The sequence below is a fragment of the Schistocerca gregaria genome, chromosome 1, assembly GCF_023897955.1.
Source record: "Schistocerca gregaria isolate iqSchGreg1 chromosome 1, iqSchGreg1.2, whole genome shotgun sequence".
Classification (NCBI taxonomy): Eukaryota; Metazoa; Arthropoda; class Insecta; order Orthoptera; family Acrididae; genus Schistocerca; species Schistocerca gregaria.
Genome location: NC_064920.1, coordinates 1,096,069,611 through 1,096,092,148, shown reverse-complemented (window position 1 = coordinate 1,096,092,148; position 22,538 = coordinate 1,096,069,611). Strand labels below are relative to the sequence as shown.

General features: G+C 36.6%; 1 protein-coding gene across 2 annotated transcripts in view; it reads left to right on the top strand.

Moving 5' to 3' along the window:
* Window positions 1-22,538, top strand: part of LOC126282200 (tubby-related protein 4) — a 1,357,172-nt gene that overhangs the window by 1,328,418 nt on the left and 6,216 nt on the right. For both annotated transcript variants that reach the window (XM_049981737.1, XM_049981746.1), the window contains one exon: window positions 9,751-9,916. In XM_049981737.1, coding sequence (XP_049837694.1) covers window positions 9,751-9,867 — 117 coding nt within the window. In that variant the 3' untranslated portion in view covers window positions 9,868-9,916. The remainder of the gene's footprint in view (window positions 1-9,750; window positions 9,917-22,538) is intronic.

Genomic DNA, 22,538 nt, shown 5'->3' with positions numbered 1-22,538 from the left:
TCAGGGTCTCATCCTAAGCAATTGCAGATGCTTTGAATGTGATAGCAAGAACACAAAAACTTTTTTTAATGCCATCAGCCATTGTTCCAATTCAGCAAACAACTGTTTGCCCAGATAAACTTATTTGTTTGAATTATTTATCCTTATTCGGATGTACCTTCACCAAAAGGCTTTAATGATTTGGCAAATTTCTACTTGCTATAGAACTAGTTTTAACCAAGTTGTTGCACTGTGTCCTCAGTTTAGCAAACATTTACTGTTGCTTGAACAAATTGACAATTTAATATTTTAAGTTTGTCCTTCCACAACTGGCCTGTAAGCTGTTGTTAGGTAATGTGTTTTGTATAAAAGTGCCTCTTCATATAATATTCCTGCACAACAGATAGTGACTCATGGCACAACAAGGAAGCACTTTATCTTCCTACCTGATGATAAAATAATCCTCCATCCATTCCTCCTGGAATTTGCATTGTTCAGCATCCACTTTCCTCTTCTTAATGCCAGACATTTTGCAAATAAAGTCAGTAAAGATGTGCAAAACCACTTTCCCAAAATTAACAAATATCTAGTACAGAATTTTATCCACTAACTGACAACAGAAAACCAGCCTGTTCACGAAATTGTGACCCTTGCAGCTGTCATTCAAATTGGCACATTCCACAAGTAGTCAGTAATTTTTTATGCCATAGCTGTTTTCACTACTCTCCATGTGTATATGAGCACATGGACCATAACTTCACACTCGCACTGGAAATGTGTTTCTCTTTAGTCATACCTAGCACTGGCAAAATAACATTGTGCACATGTGGAATAAGGATGCAGAATAAGATGAGCCAGGCATCAGGTGAAATATGCAAAAATGTGTTCTGAGGGGAGTACAATCCGAGTGCTTCACTCACTCTCACAGATTTCTTCTTTGGGCCCGACTTAAATCAGTCATGGGCCAGATCTGGCCCACAGGCCACAATTTGTCCACTCATTTTTTGTAGTAACAGGAGTGCAAGAATATAAAGTCAGATACAATATACTAAAAAGGTTCAAAGACGAAATAGCAGAATGCCTCGTAAGTGCTTAAACTATGAGAAAATGAAGTATAAAGAAGTTTTCATTTATCAAACAGCACCATCTGCATAATACTCTGCAAGCCATCTAATGGTGTGTGGCCCAGGGTACTTTTTGTACCATTAACTGAGCTCTCCAATCCTGTTCCACTTGTGAATAGCGTGTGGGAAGAATGATTGTCGGTAAGCCTCTGTATTGGCTTTAATTTCTGGAATTTTCTCCTCATGGCCATAACTGGAGACATAATCTAGTAGGAGGTAATGTGTTGTCCTACTCTGCCCGGAAAGTGCTCTCTTGAAATTGCAATAGTAAATCTCTCCGTGATGCACAGTGCCTCTCTTGTAATGTCTGCCAATAGAGTTTGTTGAGCAGTTTCGTAATGCTCTCATGCCAACTAAACGTTCCTGTGTTGAAAAGTGCTGCTTTTCATTGGATCTTCTCTATCTCTTCTATCAGTCCTATCTGGTATGAGTCCCAAACAGATGAACAATACTTAAGAATTGGTTGAACAAGTTCTTTATAAGCCACTTCCTTTGTGGTTGAGTTACTTTTCCTTAAGATTCACCCTATGAATCTGAGTCTGGCATCTGCTTTTTCCACTCACATCTATATTCAGCAAACCACCCTGAAGTGCATGGCAGAGGATACATCCCATTATACAAGTAATTATGGTTTCTTTCCATTCCATTTACATATGGAGCACAGGAAGAATGATTGTTTGAATGCCACTGTGTGCGCAGTAATTAATTTCATCCTCACAATCTCTAAGTGAGTGATACACAGGGGTCATAGTATATTCCTAGAGTCATCATTTAAAACCAGTTCTTGAAACCTTGTTAATAGACTTTCTTGAGATAGTCTATCTTCAAGAGTCTTCCAGTTCAGTTCCCTCAATATCTGTGTGACACTCTCCCATGGATCAAACAAACCTGTGACCATTCATGATGCCCTCCTCTGTATGCATCCCCTCTTTGTCCTATTTGGTGAGGGTGTTACACACCTAAGTAGTATTCTAGAACTGGAACATGAGTAATTTGTACGCAATCTCCTTTGTAGACTGATTGCACTTCCCCAGTATAACATGAAGTCTACCACCTGCTTTACCCACAACTGAGTCTACAAGATCATTCCATTTCATATCCCTACAAAGTATTACACCCAGATATTTGCATGAGTTGGCCAATTTCAACTGTGACTTGTTGATATAATAGTCACAGGCTGCTACATTTTTCCATCTCATGAAATGCACCATTTTACATTTCTGAACATTTAAAGCAAGTTGTTGATCCTTGCACCACTTTGAAATCTTATCAAGAACTGACTGAATATTTATGCAGCTTCTTTCAGACAGTACCTCATTATAGATAACTGCATCATCTGCAAAAAGTCTGAGGTTACTATTAATGTTGTTTGCAAGGTCATTTACATACAACATGAACAGCAGTGGTTCCAACACATTTCCCTGGGGCACACCTGAAGTTACTTCTACATCTGACAATTACTGCCAATCCATTATAACAAGCTGCATCCTCCCTACTAAAAAGTCCCCAGTCCATTCACAAATTTTACTTGATATGCCATATGATCTTACTTTTGACAATAAGTGTAGGTGTGGTACTGAGTCAAATGCTTTTTGAAAATCAAGAAATACTTCTTCTACTTGACTGCCTTGATCCAAAACTTTCAGTATAAAGCTTTCATGACAAAGTAATGTATACAAAAAGCTGAAACCAGAATAGGCTAAAAAGTCATCTCATTTACCAAATTATGGAAATATTCATGGAAAAATATACTAAAGAATCTATGTGTTAGGCACTAGTCATGGCTATGAAAATTCTGCCGTGTTGATGGGAATGTGTAATTTCAGGGGATCTGGTTTTGTAAAGCCAGGGACTTCACTGAGTAGAATAAAAAACCTAGAAAAATTAACTGACAGCTAGTTTGAATACAAACAATTTTGTTGTGTCAATAGGCGAGTCAAACAACATCTATAGAAACCAGACATACAACATTACTACATAAATGAGGAAATGTTTAAATAATTTAATTTGTGCAAATGTACTTGTCCTGAATATCCCACATCATCATGATTTACCATCCTGGTCATATATGAACCAAAAAATTAGTATTGCAAACAAGTTCATCACTGAAGTATGTACTTACAATAAGAATGTCACTGCTGTAGGCATAAGCAGCTTGGGGCATTTGTTCCATGCAGTCTATGGATTTAATTTAAATGTATCTGGAAATGAGTTACTTGCATTTCAAGGAAGAGTGATTATAAAAGGATAAGTGTCAAACAAAACAGAGATTACAAAGTGCTTGAGACAAGTTGCAAACAACAATCTCATGGGCCAAATGCAAATTACCAAGAGAACAGAGATACAAGAAGCAAAACTTGTACAAGCTCCAGAAGTTAACTCACGTATCAATTGTCACCAGAAAGCAGAAGCCACACACAAAAAAGACACAGAAAATATTTTAGAGTACATGCTGCAGTAGAAATGCCATTAGGTAAAGAACTAAAAACCACTTCAGCTAAAGTTTCTAAATGCCCAGATTCTGTTGTATTACACCATAATATTTAGTCATTCACAAATAAAATTATCATGTTGGAAGAATTACTCCAGTACAAACTAAATGTAGACATAATCTGCATTATTGAACATTAGCAATAAAATGACGAAGCAAGTTAACTTCAGTCTCAAGATATGCATTAGCAAGTCATTGTTACCAAGAGATCTGCAGACATTATCATTGTATGAAAGGGCAAACTCTTACTGCAGAACTACTTCAAGGGGTGGAGGATCATGCATTTATATCAGAAAAGGAACACAGTTCAAATCTAGACATGACCTCAGTACAGTAAGTGAAGACAAACACATTGAAATATCAGCTATTGAATTATCAGGGCTCGATATCACCAAGAAATTAATTATTTTGTGTGTGTATAGATCTCCCAGTGGTAGTGTGGACACTTTTTTCAATAAATTAACAGAAGTTCTAGATAAAGTCTCAAGTACAAAGGTCAACATAATTCTGTGTGGGGACATAAACATCAACACTAATATCATAAATGAATCCAGCAGCACCTTCATAAATATCCTTCAAAGTTTTGGCATGTCCCTATTGGTCAATAGTGCAACAAGGGTTACTACAATGACTGCATCAGTAATTGACCATGTGGCCACAAATATAGACAGGGAAAAATGTGATGTAGCTGTAAAAGATCTCGGACTATCAGACCATCTCTGTCAAATAACAACAGTAAAATCAGGCATCGAATCATTCCCTAAACTACAAGCCTATAAACGACATCTATCAGAAATCAAAATAAAATATTTTTCAAAAGCACTAGAAAAACAAAGCTGGGATGAAGTGTATAAGGAAACCAATGTGAATATGAAATTCTCCAAATTCTCCACATTGTTTAAATTGAACTTTGAAACAGCATTTCCAAAAGTATGCATGACTGTATCAACATCTCACAAAAACAGATGGATAACAGCAGGTATTAAGAAGTCCTCCCAAACACTTAAACACCTCAGTTCCATGAAAAAGATTCACAATGATCCAGAATTCTTAAATTTCTATCATAGATACAAAAAGATTTATAGGAAGGTGCTGATCGCTGCAAAAAAGTCATTTAATGACAAAATAATATATAATGCAGAGAATAAAAGCAAAGCAGTCTGGGATGTTATAAAAAAGGAAACGGGGAGAGGCAAACAAACGCAGAATAACATACTGCTAAGGGAGGGGGATAAGGTAATAAATGATCCACAACACTTAGCAAACTATGTAAACGAGCATTTTTCAAGTATTGCAGAGAAGTTACAGCAAAAATTCCCCAAAACAAATATAACACCTGCAAAAATTGTTGCACTAGATACAATGATGTTACTTCCAACCACAGAGAATGAAGTCAATAAAACTGTTCAAAAGCTAAAAAATAAAAAGTCAGAAGGCTTAGATGATGTACCAATGTGTGTACTGAAACAATGCATAGGGATTATACAAGGCCCATTAACAAATATAATAAATGAATCCTTCACATCAGGGACATTTCCAGAGCAGCTAAAACAGGCAAGAGTTGTACCTTTGCTTAAGAAAGGTAATGCAGAAGACATAGAAAATTACCGGCCCATTTCCCTGCTGTCAGCATTCTCAAAAATAATAGAAGCAATTATGAAAGACAGATTAATGAATTATCTGAATAAATACAATCTTTTAAGCAAATCACAGTTTGGTTTTCGAAGTGGCAAAAATACGGAGTCAGCCATAGTAGAATTCACAAAAGTTGTACTTAATGCTCTTGATAAAGATGAGTGTGTCACAGGCATATTTTTGGATCTTTCTAAGGCTTTTGATACAGTCGACCACAAGATTCTATTAAATAAATTAGAATCATTAGGAATAAGAGGGGTAGCTAATGACTGGTTTCGATCATACCTAACAGATAGGGTACAAAGAGTAGAGATAACACATACATCAAATAGATCTAAACATTTAGTAAAATACTTATCAGAACCAAAACATATTAATATAGGGGTTCCACAAGGTAGCATATTAGGACCAATACTATTCCTGATATACATCAATGACTTTCCCAGTAGTGTTACTCATGGTGAGAAAATTCTCTTCGCTGATGACAGCAATATTATAGTCACTGAGAGAACAAGAGAACTCCTTACCGAGAAAGCAAATGAAACTCTCAAGGAAGTTTACGATTGGTCAATAAGCAACAAATTGACATTAAACATAAAGAAAACTAATGCCATGAACTTCAGTTTGAAGAGGAAAAATGACAATGTTAAATTAAATGTAGATGGCACCTCTATAGACTGTGTAACAAATGCAAAATTTCTAGGAATGAATATTGACTCTCAGCTGAAGTGGTGCGAACACACAAAGGTACTTGCAAACAGAATGTCATCAGCATGTTATGCCCTTAGAATTCTATCATCTGTGTGTAACATGCAGTGTCTTTTAGTTACATATTATTCATATGTACACTCAATTCTTAGCTATGGCATTCTTTTTTGGGGAACAAATCCACAAAATATGAACACAATTTTCAAACTCCAGAAAAGAGCCATAAGAATAATAACCAGAAATAGTAGTCGAGCTCATTGTAAAGATCTGTTCAAAACACTGGGAATTTTAACTGCTCCATGTGAACACATTTACCAGTCAGTTGTACACATCAAAAGCAACATTGGCAATTACTGCACAAACAGCTCTGTCCATGACCATGCAACAAGAGATAGACTCAACTTACATTTACCAAGAAAAAATAAACATAATACTCAAATCAGCATTTTCTACCAAGGAATAAAACTGTACAATAAATTACCAAAAGAGATTAAAGAAATTTCAAAAATACACTTATTTAAGAAGGCAGCTAAAAAGTACCTGTTATGCAATACATTTTATACATTGAAGGATTACTTAGATAAAGCAGAGTAGGGGTTTGATAAAAAAATGTTATACAAACAAATAATAATAATAATGATGATTATAAAACATCCAATATTCCACATAACACCTTCACTTTATTATTTTTCTTCTTTTTTCCTTTCTAGAGACACTCTCCCCTCAAGCTATGCATAGCACAATACTAACACCTCTTCCTCTTTCTGAGCTCAACATCTCACTCATTATGAAGGGATGCTGACTCAGTTTTTCAGGATAGCAAATGGGAACTTGCAGTACAGAAAATGGCCCAAGGATCACCTGTGTGTGTGTGTGTGTGTGTGTGTGTGTGTGTGTGTATGTAGTGAGTGAAGTGTTATGAAACAATGTGTGTATAGTGTGTGCAGTGACTGATAGGGAAATATGAGTGAATAGTGTGGCATTACATTATTTAATGAGTTATTTGTAAATAAATTATTGTATACCAGGAGTAAAATCTAATGATTGTCTCTAACTAGAAGTCTGTAAATATATGTGTATACGAATTAGCTTATTGTAAATTGATCTAAGCTTGTAAATACTTTGACATGTCCTATATCCTTGTAAAAAGAGATCTACGGATGAATAAAACTACTACTACTACTACTACTACTACTACTACTACTACTACATGGTGCTATCTATGTGAAATAGCAAATAAGTTTCTGTGATGTTAATAAAAGCTATATTGACCCAGTTGAAAGAGACTTCATTCTATCCATTACTAAGCTACCAGACTTTAATTTCATAATTATTAACATGTATAGAGCATCAAGTGGAAATCGTCAAGTGGAAGTCATCATGAACAAATTAGAGATTCTGCTAAACAGGATCAGCGAATTAAATATGAAGATAGTGCTATGTGATGATTTCAGTACTGATTTTTCAAAAGATAACAGTATCAGTAATGCTTTGATAAATGTGAATAACACATTCAATTTATCCCCGCAATACATTGCCCAACAAGATTAACAGAACTTCATCGTTGACCAAATATTCATCTCAGACACAAGTTACAAAAGACTACTGAGCATGGGTTATAGTGATCATGAGGTACAGCTGCTGTGTATAGAAATACCAACAGGTAGTAGCAGTTGTAAAAAAAAGCAGTAGTAAAAAAAGCAGTTGAAAAAAAAAACTTTTTCTGAAGACAGCATTAAAATTTTTAACTTCTTACTGGTTAAGGAAAATTGGAAAAGCAACTACATTCAGAATAAGGTTGATAGCACATACATGTGTTTCAGAATATCTTTCTTTACTACTTTAACATAGCATTTCTAAATAAGCCAAAACTGTAAAACCTAACAATAATAAGTGATGGACAGCTAACGGAATAAAAATTTCCAGTGAGACAAAAAGACTCCCGCAGTACTGTTGTAAGAAATATAGAGTCACCCAAGAATTTTCTGATTATTGTAAAGCCTACAAAAGAACCTATGGTAGAGTAGTCAGGGAGGCAAAAATTATGTGGAATGACAATTTGATAAGAAACTCGTGCAAAAAATTAGATCCATGTGGAGAGCTATAAAGAAACAATCTTTTAGCTGAGTACCTAAAAACAGAGAATGTGTCATTAACACTAGAGGGCTCAAAATTCACAAACCCAACTCCAGTCATGACAAAATTCAATGAATACTTCACTTCACTGGCTGGAGACTTCATTCAAATAAACTGTAAAGAACCAGTCCCAAGTCTCTCCAGCAAATCAGTGATCTTGATTGCTTCTTTGAATGTTTATGAATCAAATCCTGATGAGATTATAAGTAAGATTAAATTGTTAAGCAATAAAATGTGGAGTGGCCCTGATGGAATACCTGAATTAATATTAAAAGAATGCACTCACCACATAGCAAAACTGCTGGCAAAAATTTTCAACCTCTCTCTAGAAACCGATCTCTTTCAAGATACTCTCAAAACAGCAAAAGTTTCACCACTGCTGAAAAAAGGTTCTTCTTAAAAATTCTAAAAAACTCTTATGACTGGCTTTTAAGTTTCATAAAAAATAGCCTCCTCTTATGGCACATCACCATGATTGTAGAAAGTCTGAATCCACACAGACATTGTTTTTTGAGTATTTAGAGTACACTTTAAAATCCAATTATGAACATAAATTAGTTGCAGGTATTTTTCTAGACGTGTCAAAACCCTTTGACATCCTGGATCATAACATTCTGCTTGAAAAATTTTAAAGACAAGAAGTAAGAGGTGTAGCACATAGCTGGTTGTGTTTGTAGATAAAAAAACTGGAGGCAGAAGGTTTTCTGGGGACTCTCAACTCACAGCATAAAGGCTTTTTAGAATGCATAAAAGGTCTATGAATAATTTGTGGCCTTAAAAAGATGGAGTCTATAAATCTCATTTTTTCTGAGCTTGATGTTTTGAAAGTCCTAAGTTTATACATTTATGAAGCTGTCTTGTTCTCTAGAGGCTACCTCTTGAAAACAGGTAACTAACTACATAACAAAATATATACCACTGTTGTACCAGAGGAACTCAAATATACATTAAAAAAATGTCATAGAACAACAGCCTGTCAGAGGAGCATAATTAACCATGGTGTAATACTACATAATAATATACCAGAAGAAATAAAAATTGCAACATATCCAATATTTAAAATTAAACAACAGGTATTTCTATTAAAGCCCTATTTCTGTTCTGTAAAATAATTTCTGAATATGTAACAAAGAAGTTGTTTAAAACTTAAATGGTAAGAATAGGTACCTAATTTTAATTTGTTTACTATATGTTGATACTATGTATTATTGCAAGTTTTCTTTAACCTGCTCAGCATCAGTTGTACAATTTGTGCTGTATAGAACTGGACAAATAAAAAGATCAGAATCAAAGTCAAAATTTAATGTTATTTTTCTGTGTGTGTTTATGCCCATATTTGCTATCAGATAAATAGATTTTGTAATACATGTTTGATTTGAGTCTTATTTTCAAGCTCTTCCTACATGAACAGGAAATTACTAAAAAATACCCCCTTTACACTGAACTAAATGAGGCAAACTCTTTTTAGCATTTGCAATAACTCACTGTCATTTGACATGTTTCTTGACAGGCTGAATATGTAATACTGTCACCTCTATTCAGTAGTAGAGTTAGAGAAATGTCAGATTTAGAAGACATGAACAAGACTTTATCTCTTTTCCATTTTTGATTATTTCTGTGAGAATCTAAGTGAAATAGAAAATTTGTGAATTGATAACCAATCATCTTCTTGTCTAGGTGATGCAATTTGGCCGCATTGATGGAAATGCTTACACTCTAGATTTCCAGTATCCTTTCTCAGCACTCCAGGCATTTGCTGTAGCTCTTGCTAATGTTACACAGAGGCTTAAATGAATGAGGGATCATATCAACATAATTCATCAGTGGATTATTATATGCAGAGGTAACTATGTGCAAGATATTTTTCACCTATATGAGTGGTATATGTATTGAGTTTGCTCTGTCTCATTTGTTTTTTATGTTAAATTGTGTGTGTTTCATTACTTTGCTTGTAAAAGCTTGCAAGGCACCAGAGTTGCATACTGAAATGATTGATTAGGTTTCACACAATTCTTATACTAGATTTTTTTGTCTTCTGAGAATTGCTTTCTAAATTTTATAGTAATGTTGTAGCTGTCCCCTTACACATATTCTACCTTCGTTTAGTTTCAATTCATGTAAAATATTGATTGGTTATTTATGGTGTAGATACTGTTTTAGCAAAATTGATGTTTTGATAACTTCATCCATTGTGCATTTCTGTATATTCATGAGCAAATTAAATTGGAGATACCTGCTTTGTTGGGAAAAGAGCACTCCCGACACAATGAGGAAAAGAACACTCAATACATCACCTTGTTTGGACCATGGTCAGATCTGGTGCTGGCCACTGGTGTGACAGTTGAGCTCGGATGGGCACATTTAATTGTAGGCAGATCATCTGTAGCAGAAATGTGGAACACTCCGTCTCCAGTGGCATGTAGGCACTTGGCTCTCCAAGTGCCACTTCCTCAAAGACATTAGTGAATACCTAAATTCAGCGAAAAGTGCTGCTGCATCCAGAATCAACTGCTGTGGGCAATATCATCTTGCAGAAAGGGGACTCCTATCAAGTATAATGGAATGTCGCAACAGATAATGTAGTAAATAAATTTACAATTCGAAGCTGTACTATATCAACTGGTGAGCAGCACTACTGTTCAGCATCATCTCCTTGCTTTAGGATACAGTAGCCACCACAGCACAACTGAATCTCTGTTGATGGCAACTCAGAGGGAACAGAGACAGTGACACAACCATTGAATGCTCAAAGTGTAAAAAAAAAAAATTGACTAAACTGATTATCCACTGTAATTGACAATATGACTGGAATACATTCTTTAGAATTTGAAAGTAGCAGGGGAAAATGCAGAAAGTGAAAAGGCTATTTACAACTTGTACAGAAACTAGACTGCAGATATAAGAGTCAAAGAACATGAAAGAGAAGAAGTGGGTGAGGAGGAGTGAGCCAGGGTGCAGTCTATCTCCAATATTACTCAGTCTGTACATTGAGTAAGCAGTAACGGAAACTAAGGAGACATTTGGGAAGGGAACTGAAGTACAGGGAGAAGCAGTAAAATAAGTTGAGGCTGTCTGTGACTTTTTGATTGTGGCAGAGATGATAAGACTTTGAAGATCAGTTGAATGGAATTGATACTGTTTTGAAAAGAGGTTAAAAGATTAACATAAAAAAGTAAAACAATGGCAGTGGAATGTAATGTAGTTCAATTAATTCAGGTGCTGTTGAGGGGATTAGGAAACGAGACATAATTTTTGGTATTTGGGGCAGTGAAATTACTGATAATGGTTGAAGTAGAGAGGACATGAGATGCAGAGAGCCAGCAGCAAGGAACATGTTACTGAAAAGATTTAAGTGTTGGGAAGTCTTTTCTGGAGATATTTGATGAAAGTGAAATGTGGACAATAAAACAAGAAGAGAACAGAAGCTTTTGAAATGTGGAGTTACAGAAGAATGCTAGAGTGCTGAAGATTAGATGGCAGACTGAATAACTAATTATGAGATACTGAACAGAATTGGAGAGAGCAAAACTTTGACACAATTAGATCAACAAGAGGAGAAGGTTGATATGATATGACATATCCTGGGGCATTATGGAATTGTCAATTTGAAAATGAAACAGTGGAAAGTCCAGGTTAGAATAGCAACTATATTATGAAAAGGACAGATAGCTTACTCACCATGAAAATGACACATCGAGTTGGAGACAGGCACAATGGCCAAAAGCTCAGTATGTAGGAGTCTTTTTGTTTTGCTTGTCTACAACTCAGTGTATCATCTTTATGGTGAGTAGCAATCTATCCTTTTCATAATATTCTCAGTTTGGTAATGGGAGGAAGTATATGGAGGCGGGGGGCTAGATCAAATTGTAGCAGGAGACAAACTAAGGCTTAAATACTTAAAGTAGGTGCAAATAGATGTAAACTGCAGTATTTGTGAAGAAATGAAGTGACATACACAAAGTAGGCAAGCATGGAGAGCTCCATTAAATATGTCTTCAGACTGAAGACCACAAAAACAATGTACTATTATGCTGGTGTAGATCACAGTTTAAGTTTGAATTGTTTATTCATCCATCTTTAAATATTTGTATGCAATTTGTGTCATTATGAGTTATGTACAAAAGGATTTATAAACTATGGCTGTCATGTTAGGAAACATAATTTACATACACTATGGTAACACACATAATAAGAGAATGTACATAATAAAATGACATAAAGTTTTCCCCACATGGTTAATAGTTAAATATGGAACTAAACATTGTTATGTTACTTACTAAGTCACACATGACAAAGGAGTAGAGATCATGCACAAAAAATTTCCCAGTGTTATTAATAGTAAAATATGAGCTGAAAGTTAATTACTTTCTTGCATATTTATTGTGTACAAAAGACAAGAAATCAGAGGGGACAAAAAAGCATAGAAAGAAGGTACAAGCAGACAGTATTACAAGTTATTTAGTAAACTCAGGTCAACTTTTGAACAGTTTTCAATTCTTTAAAAGTGTAAAAAGCTCTCTCATACAGTTATGTTTTGGACCTTATTTATAAAGACATTTAGAGAGGTAGCATGTGCTTGCACAGGTAATGCATTGAAAATCTTTGTTCCTACATATTCATAACTACCTGTTTCTGTAAGTCAAGTTGTAGGTATGTCTATCTTTAATGTTTGACGAGTATTATGATGATGAATGGACTGCCAAAGGTTGTAACTGTTGAAGTTTTCCTTTATGTACATCTACATCTATGTGATCACTGTGCTATTCACAAAAAATTGCCTGGTAGAGGGCTCAATGAACCACCTTCAAGCTGTTTCTCTACTGTTCCATGCTCGAACGGTCTGCGGCAAAAATGAGCATTTAAATTTTTCTGTGCAAGCCTTGATTTCTCTTCTTTTATTGTGATGATCATTTCTCCCTATGTAGGTGGGTGCCGACATAATGTTTTCACAATTGGAGGAGAAAACTGGTGATTGAAATTTCATGAGGAGATACCGTTGCAGTGAAAAATGCCTTTGTTTAAATGATTGCCACTTCAATTGACGTATCATGTCTGTGACACTATCTCTCCTATTTCAAGATAGAAGAAACTGAGCCACACTTCTTGGAACACATTTGTTAGTCCGAGCTGATGTGGATCCCACACAACACAGCAGTATTCTAGAATAGGATGGACAAGCATGGTGTAAGCAGTATCTTTAGTAGACTTGTTGCACCTTTTAAGTGTTCTGCCAATGAATCTTAGTCTTTAGTTTGCTTTGCCCACAACATTATCTATTTGATCATTCCAATTTAGGTTGTTTGTAATTGTAATCCCTAAGTATTTAGTTGAATTTACAGCCTTCAGATTTGTGTGACTTGTCACGTAATCGAAATTTAGCTGATTTCTTGTAGTACTCATGTGAATAACTTCACACTTTTCCTTATTCAGGGCCAATTGCCACTTTTTGTATCATACAGATCTCTTATCTAAATCATTTTGTAAGTTGTTTTGATCATCCAATGACTTTACAAGATGGTAAATGATAGCATCATCTGCAAACAATCTAAGACAGCTACTCAGATTGTCTCCTATGTCGTTAATATAAATCAGGAACAATAGAGGGCCTATATAACACTTCCTTGGGGAACGCCAGATATTACTTCTGTTTTACTTGATGACTTTCCACCTGTTACTATGAACTGTGACCTTTCTGACAGGAAATCATGAATCCAGTCACACAACTCAGTTGATACTCCGTAGGCACGCAGTTTGGTTAGAAGACGCTTGTGAGGACCAGTGGCGAAAGCCTTCCGGAAATCTAAAAATATGGAATCAATTTGACATGCCCTGTCGATAGCACTTATTACTTCATGAGTATAAAGAGCTAGTTGTGTTTCACAAGAATGATATTTTCTGAAACCATGCTGACTATGTGTCAATAAATCATTTTCTTCGAGGTACTTAATAATGTTTGAATACAGTATATGTTTCTAAACCCTACTGCAAATCGAGATTGGTGATATAAGCCTGCAATTCAGTGGATTACTTTTACTTCCCTTTTAGGGTATTGGTGTGACTTGAGCAATTTTCCAGTCTTTAGATACGGAACTTTCTGTGAGCGAGCAGTTGTGTATAATTGCTACACATGGAACTACTGTAACAGCATATGCTGAAAAGAGCCTGACTGGTATTCAATCTGGTCCAGAGGCCTTGCCTTTATTAAGTGATTTAAGCTGCTTTACTACACCGAGGATATCTACTTTTAAGTTTCTCATCTTGACAGTTGTTCTTGATTGGAATTCAGGAATATTTACTTTGTCTCACTCCGCTTTAGTGACACTGTCATCAGTGACCTCACCGTTATTATCACGCAGTGAAGGTATTGATTGCATCATGCCATTGGTGTGCTTTATGTATGACCATAATCTCTTTGGGTCTTCTGCCAGATTCCAAGACAATGTTGCATTGTGGAAATTAATAAAAGCATCTCGCATTGAAGTAATGTGCTATATTTTGAACCACTGCAAAACTTCACCAATCTTGGGGATTATGCATTCTTTTAAGTTTATAAGCTATTTTTGTTGCTTCTGCAACAGCGATCTGACCCGTTTTGTGTACCATGGAGGATCAGTACCATCACTTATTAATTTGTGTGGCATATATCTCTCAATTGCCATCAACACTATCTCTTTGAAATTATTTCACATCTTTTCTGCACTTACAGGATCAGATCGGAAGGCATGGAGACTGTCTCTTAAAAAGGTGTGAAGAGCATTTTTATCAGATTTTTTAAAAATAGAAGTACTTTGTGTTTCTGTTTGATGGTTGTAGGTGTTATGGTATTCAGCCTAGTAGCAACTATCTTGTGGTTACTAATCCCTGTATTCATCATGATACTCCCTAAGGAGTCAAGTATGCTTTCACAACCATTTACACTTCGAGTGGGCTCATGAACTAATTGTTCAAGAGGGTGCTTTGAAAAGTTCTCGGAATGGAATAGAAAAAAAGTACTTACATCACTGAAACCTTTTTTATTTTTCAATGTAGTCTCCTTGTAGATTAATGCAATTGGTCCAACAATGTTCAAGTGCCTTCATTCCATCTCGAAAATGAGCTTCCTTCAGGCCTGCAAAATAGTTGTCAACTTCGGGTATCAATTCTTCGTTTGAAGTGAATTTTCATTCACCCAAAAAAAAAAAAAAAATAAATAAATAAATAAATAAATAAATAAATAAATAAATAAAATAAAAAAATAAATAAATTCAGTTTTGTGAAGAGATATAAGTCTGATGGAGCCATATCAGGTGAGTAAGGTGGATGTGGCAACAATTCATACCTTTGTTCATGTAATTTTGCCATGGCAACGGCACATGTGTGCAGGTGCACATGATGGAAAATCACTTTCTTCCTTGCTGAACCAGGCCTTTTTTTGCATATCTTTTGCTGAAATTTTTCCAGGAGTTTAGCATAGTATTTTCCAGTAATTGTTTGCCCAGTGGGGAGATAATCTGCAAACAGAATCCCCTTCAGTCCCAGAACACTGATGCCATGACCTTTCCCACTGAAGGAATTGTCTTTGCTTTCTTTGGTGGTGGAGAATCAGCATGTTTCCACTCCTTTGACTGTTGTTTTGTCTTTGGGGTATAGTAGTGCAACCAAGTTTCATCTGTGGTCACAAACCGGCAAAAAAAATCTTGTTAGTTTCTCCTAAAACAGGCTAAACATTGTTCCTATATGTACATTCTCATGTGTTTTTGATCCAGCATCAGTAGTTGTGGCACCCATCTTGGAGATAATTTTTTCATTTCTAATTCTTCAAATTCATTTGTCCACTTTGCAACAGTGTATTTCTGAAATTGATATGAATGTCCTTTGTTTTCATACCTTTCTCTACAAAGTTCTTAATCACTGCTCGAATCTTGATTTTTTTCCATCTTCACAAATCACTGTGCGGGAACAAAAACAACAGAGCCATGTCACTGCCACAGCTCTCGTTCAAGAGCACTGATGTGGCATGTGTTTACAGGCAACAGTCCAATGAATATCTCATGAACAATTTGTTGCACTAGCACTGACCTCTCGTGGTGATTCTGAGAACTTTTCAGACCACCCTCATACAAAAGGCAGCTGTTCACAAGAGATCAGACTGACATTTTCTGTAATTCTGTGAAATAAGGCTTACATGCTATGTTACTTTTGGTATTCCAGGGATGCTCCTGATAGCTTTCTCATGACAAATAAAAATTTTCTAGCCCCAGCAGAATTACCCTTGAGCAGAATTCCTCAATTTATATGGCAATGAAAGAAGGCATAATAGAAGTTAATTGCCAGTTTTTCAGAAAGAGATGTGCATAATTTTACTCCACTATGTACACAGCTTGCGAAAGCTTTCAAGATGTGTAGTCTATGTGACCCTCCCAATTTAATTTTGTGCCCAGGTATATGCCAAGGAGTTTGGTAGAAGCTGACTCAACATCAACATTGGACAAGCCAAAAGAAACATTTCCAGTCTTTTCATGGTTAATAACTAACTCATTAGTTTCAAGCCACATATTGAGTAACCTACGGTAATCTTTACTTTGCTTTGTCAGTTTATTTATGTTTTTTCCAGACTTGATGAAGGTAGTATCATCTGCATAAAGCACAAATTTGCATGGCATATTGCTGGGCAGGTCATTTATAAATATTAAAAACAATAGTCACTGAAGCACTGATCATTGGGGAACACCTCCAGTAACATTCTGAAACTGATTTTTCATCATTGTGGCTTACAATTTGTTTCTTGTTATTGAGATAGGTTTTGATTTTCCAGATAAGTACCTTCAGATTCTCTGTGAAGTTGTTCTTACTTTTATGTAGTACTGTTATGAGGCCATGTACATGTCATGCCTGAGGGTTGTTTAATCCATTCTGTTGATGAATACCAAGATGCCACCTATGTACACCCATGCAGAATAAGCAGACGTATATGTATACAGGTACTGTGACTGTCTACCATGGACAGTTCCCTGACAGATGAACCCCCTGTGCCAGGGTATTTCCCAGGATTTTTTTAAACATCACATGAATCTGGAATACTACCCAGTGTACAAGTAACATCAGAATGTGAGGCTGCCCAGTCAGTTGAGGAAAGAGAAGACATTATTGCAATGCTACAATGGAGTCCCACCACCAGTACATGGTGCATTAGCAGTCAGCTTGGTATTCCACAAATGTGAGTGTGACACACTTTACATTATGAGGGCTTGTACCCATTCCATATGCAGCCCATGCAGCATCTGCATCCAGGTGACTCTGTAAGCAGACAACAATTTTGGAAGGTAGGAGACAATGTATTGGCAGAATTGAAGTATGAGTATGGTTTGTGAGTTGTGCTTGGGTAGCTTAGTCGGTAGAGCACTTGTCCATGAAAGGTAAAGGTCCCAAGTTTGAGTCTCAGTCCAGCATACAGTTTTAATCTGCCAGTGAGTTTCAACAATTTTGTGAATGATTGGCCGCACACAGAGACATCATGTGGTAGGCTTTTTTTTACAGATGAAGCTATATTTACATGCAGTGGTATCATGAACAACACAATTCTCGTACAAGGGCAATGGAGAACCCACATGACACTAGGAGAACAAGATTCCAAGTGAGGTTCTCAGCAAATGTCTGCTGTGTTATGACTAATGACCTGGTGACCAAATCACGACAGCTGCAGCAAATTCACATTTCCTGATGGAAGATCTTCCTGCTGTTTTTGAAGACATGACATCAGAGTAATGATGACAAGGGTACCTGCAACATGATGGATCACCGATTCACTGTACTAGACAACTATCCCATTATCTAAATGAATCGTGGTTGGCTGTGGAGTACTCATTAATTGATCTGCCATATCTCTCGACCTAACCCCATTAGACTTCTTTTTGTGGGGCTGGTTAAACGAGGGAGTGTGCGCTAAAAAGTTGATTACCCTTCAAGAACTTGCTGTTCGCATCACCTATGCTGTTGCCCACATCAAAGCCTGTTGAGACGATGTTTGAAGCACAACACAACACACCCTCCAATACTTTGACAAGTTGCATTAAGCTGTGTGGGGGATTTTTTGAACACCTCTTGTAGAATGTATCAGTCACCTGTCCCACCATTGTGCTGTCCATCACAGCATTTCAGTAAGTAATATTCACAGTTGTCTTCATAACTACTCATTGGTGTGTATAGTCTTCAGCTTACTCCAGTTCCTTAATGATCAAAAATTGGACACATATTCTTATGACTTTTTCAGTTTATTTTGACATGTAGAAAGATCTCACAAATTACCGGTATGTAACATTCCTCCTGAATCACCCTGTATATACGTTGAGGAACCCCCATAAAACTGACTGGGTCTGCGGTAACTTGTAATTGAATTAAAATGTGGTGGTAAATACAATTTTATCTCTTCCTCTCTTAACCAGTATTCATTAATACATAATATTATCCTTTTTTCCCATTCAGTATAATTCCCAGCTTCTCAGCTTTGTATTTCAGAGATCTAATATTTATATGCTCAAATAAAATTGATTTTTTATTGCAAGAAGGAAGATGGGTGCTGTCCTGGGGCAAACTGGAAGCACACACAGTGATTGTCTTGCACTGGTCATTATGTTTGTGCAAAGAAGGGTTACGTTTTGGTAGCGTTTGGATTTTCTTGAGGCAGGCCATGAAAGTCCATCATTTCTCCATGGCATTTTTTGGCCCTGTTTGAGACTTGGATAGGAGACTTTCTCATTTCATTCCCTACATAATTTATCTGCTATAAGTGATTTAATACACTTGATAACACTTCACTATGGGAGAGAGAAGATGATTCAGTACTTACTGGTGTTGCTTTCTTCTTACCTGATAATGGAAGTAATGTTTTTCCTGCTTGTTTCTCATGATTCTAGTTTATTCCGTATGCTGTATGATTCATGTGGGCAGACTGACTGGAAGCACTTGACAACACTTTGGAATAGGATTGAGGTGATGATTCATTCTGCCAATGATGCTGATGTTTTTCACTATAGTGCTGCTGCACTGATGCTTTTTCAGATACTGATATTCCTGTTGCTTAAGCTGCAATTTGCCACTTTTATGTCTGATGACATGGAGTTATATATTTTATGGTGCTTGTGGTTACCAGTGAACTTCTGAGGGTACTCAGTAGATTAACATGTAGAGTTTACTTTTTCCTTTACGAGAGAAGGAAAGTTGCTACTCACCATATAGTGGAGATGCTGAGCCGCGATAGGCACAATAAAAAGATTTACACAATCATAGCTTTCAGCCATTAAGGTGAAATTTTGTTCAGTATTTTCACTCTGTTTCTGACATGATTGTTTGTTAATAATACTACATGGATTTTTTTTGCAGGATTGTTTTTATAGAATACTGATTTTCTATTTGTCTCTATCCTTTAGCAGTTTGCACTGTCTATTACCATGTTCAGTAATTATAGCATGGGAATGTTCTAAATTGTTAGTGTTACCCGAAGTTAGTGGTTGTGCAAATTATTTTCTCCAATTCATTCTGTTCTCGATATAAATTTCTTTCATTGCACTACTGTCCATTTGCCATTTTCAGTATACATCTCATGCTACTTGACAAAATTTTTAGATATATCGTGTTCATATTTTCCTCTCTGGTGGAAAAACTTGTTGTTGTTGTGGTCTTCAGTCCTGAGACTGGTTTGATGCAGCTCTCCATACTACTCTATCCTGTGCAAGCTTCTTCATCTCCCAGTACTTACTGCAACCTACGTCCTTCTGAATATGCTTAGTTTATTCATCTCTAGGTCTCCCTCTATGATTTTTACCCTCCACACTGCCCTCCAATGCTAAATTTGTGATCCCTTGACACCTCAGGACATGTCCTACCAACCGACCCCTTCTTCTTGCCAAGTTGTGCCACAAACTTCTGTTCTCCCCAATTCTATTCAATATCTCCTCATTAGTTATGTGATCTACCCATCTAATCTTCAGCATTCTTCTGTAGCACCACATTTCAAAAGCTTCTATTCTGCTCTTGTCCAAACTATTTATCATCCATGTCTCACTTCTATACATGGCTACACTCCATACAAATACCTCCGGAAATGTCTTCCTGACACTTAAATCTATACTCGATGTTAACAAATTTCTCTTCTTCATAAAGGCTTTCCTTGCCATCGCCAGTCTACATTTTATATCATCTCTACTTCAACGATCACCAGTTATTTTGCTCCCCAAATAGCAAAACTCCTTTACTACTTTAAGTGTCTCATTCCCTAATCTAATTCCCTCAGCATCACCCAATTTAAGTCGACTACGTTCCATTATCCTCGTTTTGCTTTTGTTGATGTTCATCTTATATCCTCCTTTCAAGACACTGTCCATTCCGTTCAACTGCTATTCCAAGTCCTTTGCTGTCTCTGATAGAATTACAATGTCATCGGTGAACCTCAAAGTTTTTATTTCTTCTCCATGGATTTTAATACCTACTTCAAATTTTTCTTTTGTTTTCTTTACTGCTTGCTCAATATACAGATTGAATAACATCAGGGAGAGGCTACAACCCTGTCTCACTCCCTTCCCAACCACTGCTTCCCTTTCATGCCCCTCGACTCTTATAACTGCCATCTGGTTTCTGTACAAATTGTAAATAGCCTTTCGCTCCCTGTATTTTACCCCTGTCACCTTTAGAATTTGAAAGAGAGTATTTCAATCAACATTATGCTAGGAACATAGGTTTGCCTTTCCTTATTCTTTCTTCTAAGATTAGTTGTAAGGTCAGTATTGCCTCACGTGTTCCAATATTTCTATGGAATCCAAACTGATCTTCCCCAAGGTCGGCTTCTGCTAGTTTTTCCATTTGTCTGTATAGAATTCGCATTAGTATTTTGCAGCTGTGGCTTATTAAACTGATTGTTCGGTAATGTTCACATCTTTCAATACCTGCTTTCTTTGGGACTGGAATTATTATATTCTTCTTGAAGTCTGAGGGTATTTCACCTGTCTCACGCATCTTGCCCACCAGATGGTAGAGTTTTGTCAGGACTGGCTCTTCCAAGGCCATCAGTAGTTCCAATGGAATGTTGTCTACTCCTGGGGCCTTGTTTCGACTCAGATCTTTCAGTGCTCTGTCAAACTCTTCACGCAGTATTGTGTCTCCCATTTCATCTCCATCTACATTCTCTTCCATTTCCAGAATATTGTCCTCAAGTACGTCGCCTTGTATAGACTCTCTATATACTCCTTCCACCTTTCTGCTTTCCCTTCTTTGCTTAGAACTGGGTTTCCATCTGAGCTCTTGATATTCATAAAAGTGGTTCTCTTTTCTCCAAAGGTCTCTTTAATTATCCTGTAGGCAGCATCTATCTTACCCTTTGTGAGATAATCCTCTTCATCCTTACATTTGTCCTCTACCCATCCTTGCTTAACCATTTTACACTTCCTGTCGATCTCATTTTTGAGATGTTTGTATTCCTTTTTGCCTGCTTCATTTACTGCATTTTTATATTTTCTCCTTTCATCAATTAAATTCAATATATCTTCTGTTACCCAAGGAGTTCTACTAGCCCTCGTCTTTTTACCTACTTGATCCTCTGCTGCCTTCACTACTTCTTCCCTCCGAGCTACCCATTCTTCTTCTACTGTTTTTCTTTCCCCCATTCCTGTCAATTGTTCCCTTATGCTCTACCAGAAACTCTGTACAACCTCTGGTTTAGTCAGTTTATCCAGGTCCCATCTCCTTAAATTCCCACCTTTTTGCAGTTCCTTCAGTTTTAATCTACAAATCATAACTAATAGTTTGTGGGCAGAGTCCACATCTGCCCCTGGAAATGTCTTACAATTTAAAACCTGATTCCTAAATCTCTGTCTTACCATTATATAATTTATCTGAAACCTGTCAGTATCTCTAAGCTTCTTTCATGAATACAGCCTTCTTTTATGATTCTTGAACCAAGTGTTAGCTATGATTATGTTATGCTCTGTTCAAAATTCTACCAGACGGCTTCCTCTTTCATTTCTTCAGAGCTAGTTGGCATATAAACTTGTACTATTGTAGCAGGTGTGGGCTTCATGTCTATCTTCCCCACAATAATCCGTTCACTATGCTGTTTGTAGTAGCTTACCCGCACTCCTATTTTTTTATTCATTATTAAACCTACTCCTGCATTACCCCTATTTGATTTTGTATTTATAACACTGTATTCACCTGACCAAAAGTCTTGTTCCTCCTGCCAGCAAACTTCACTTATTCCCATTATATCTAACTTTAACCCATCCATTTCCCTTTTTAAATTTTCTAACCTACCTGCCCGATGAAGGGATCTGACATTCCACGCTCCGATCCGCAGAACACCAGTTTTCTTTCTCCTGATAACGACGTCCTCCTGAGTAGTCCCCGCCCGGAGATCTGACTGGGGGACTATTTTACCTCCAGAATATTTTACCCAAGAGGACACCATCATCATTTAACCATACAGTAATTCTGCATGC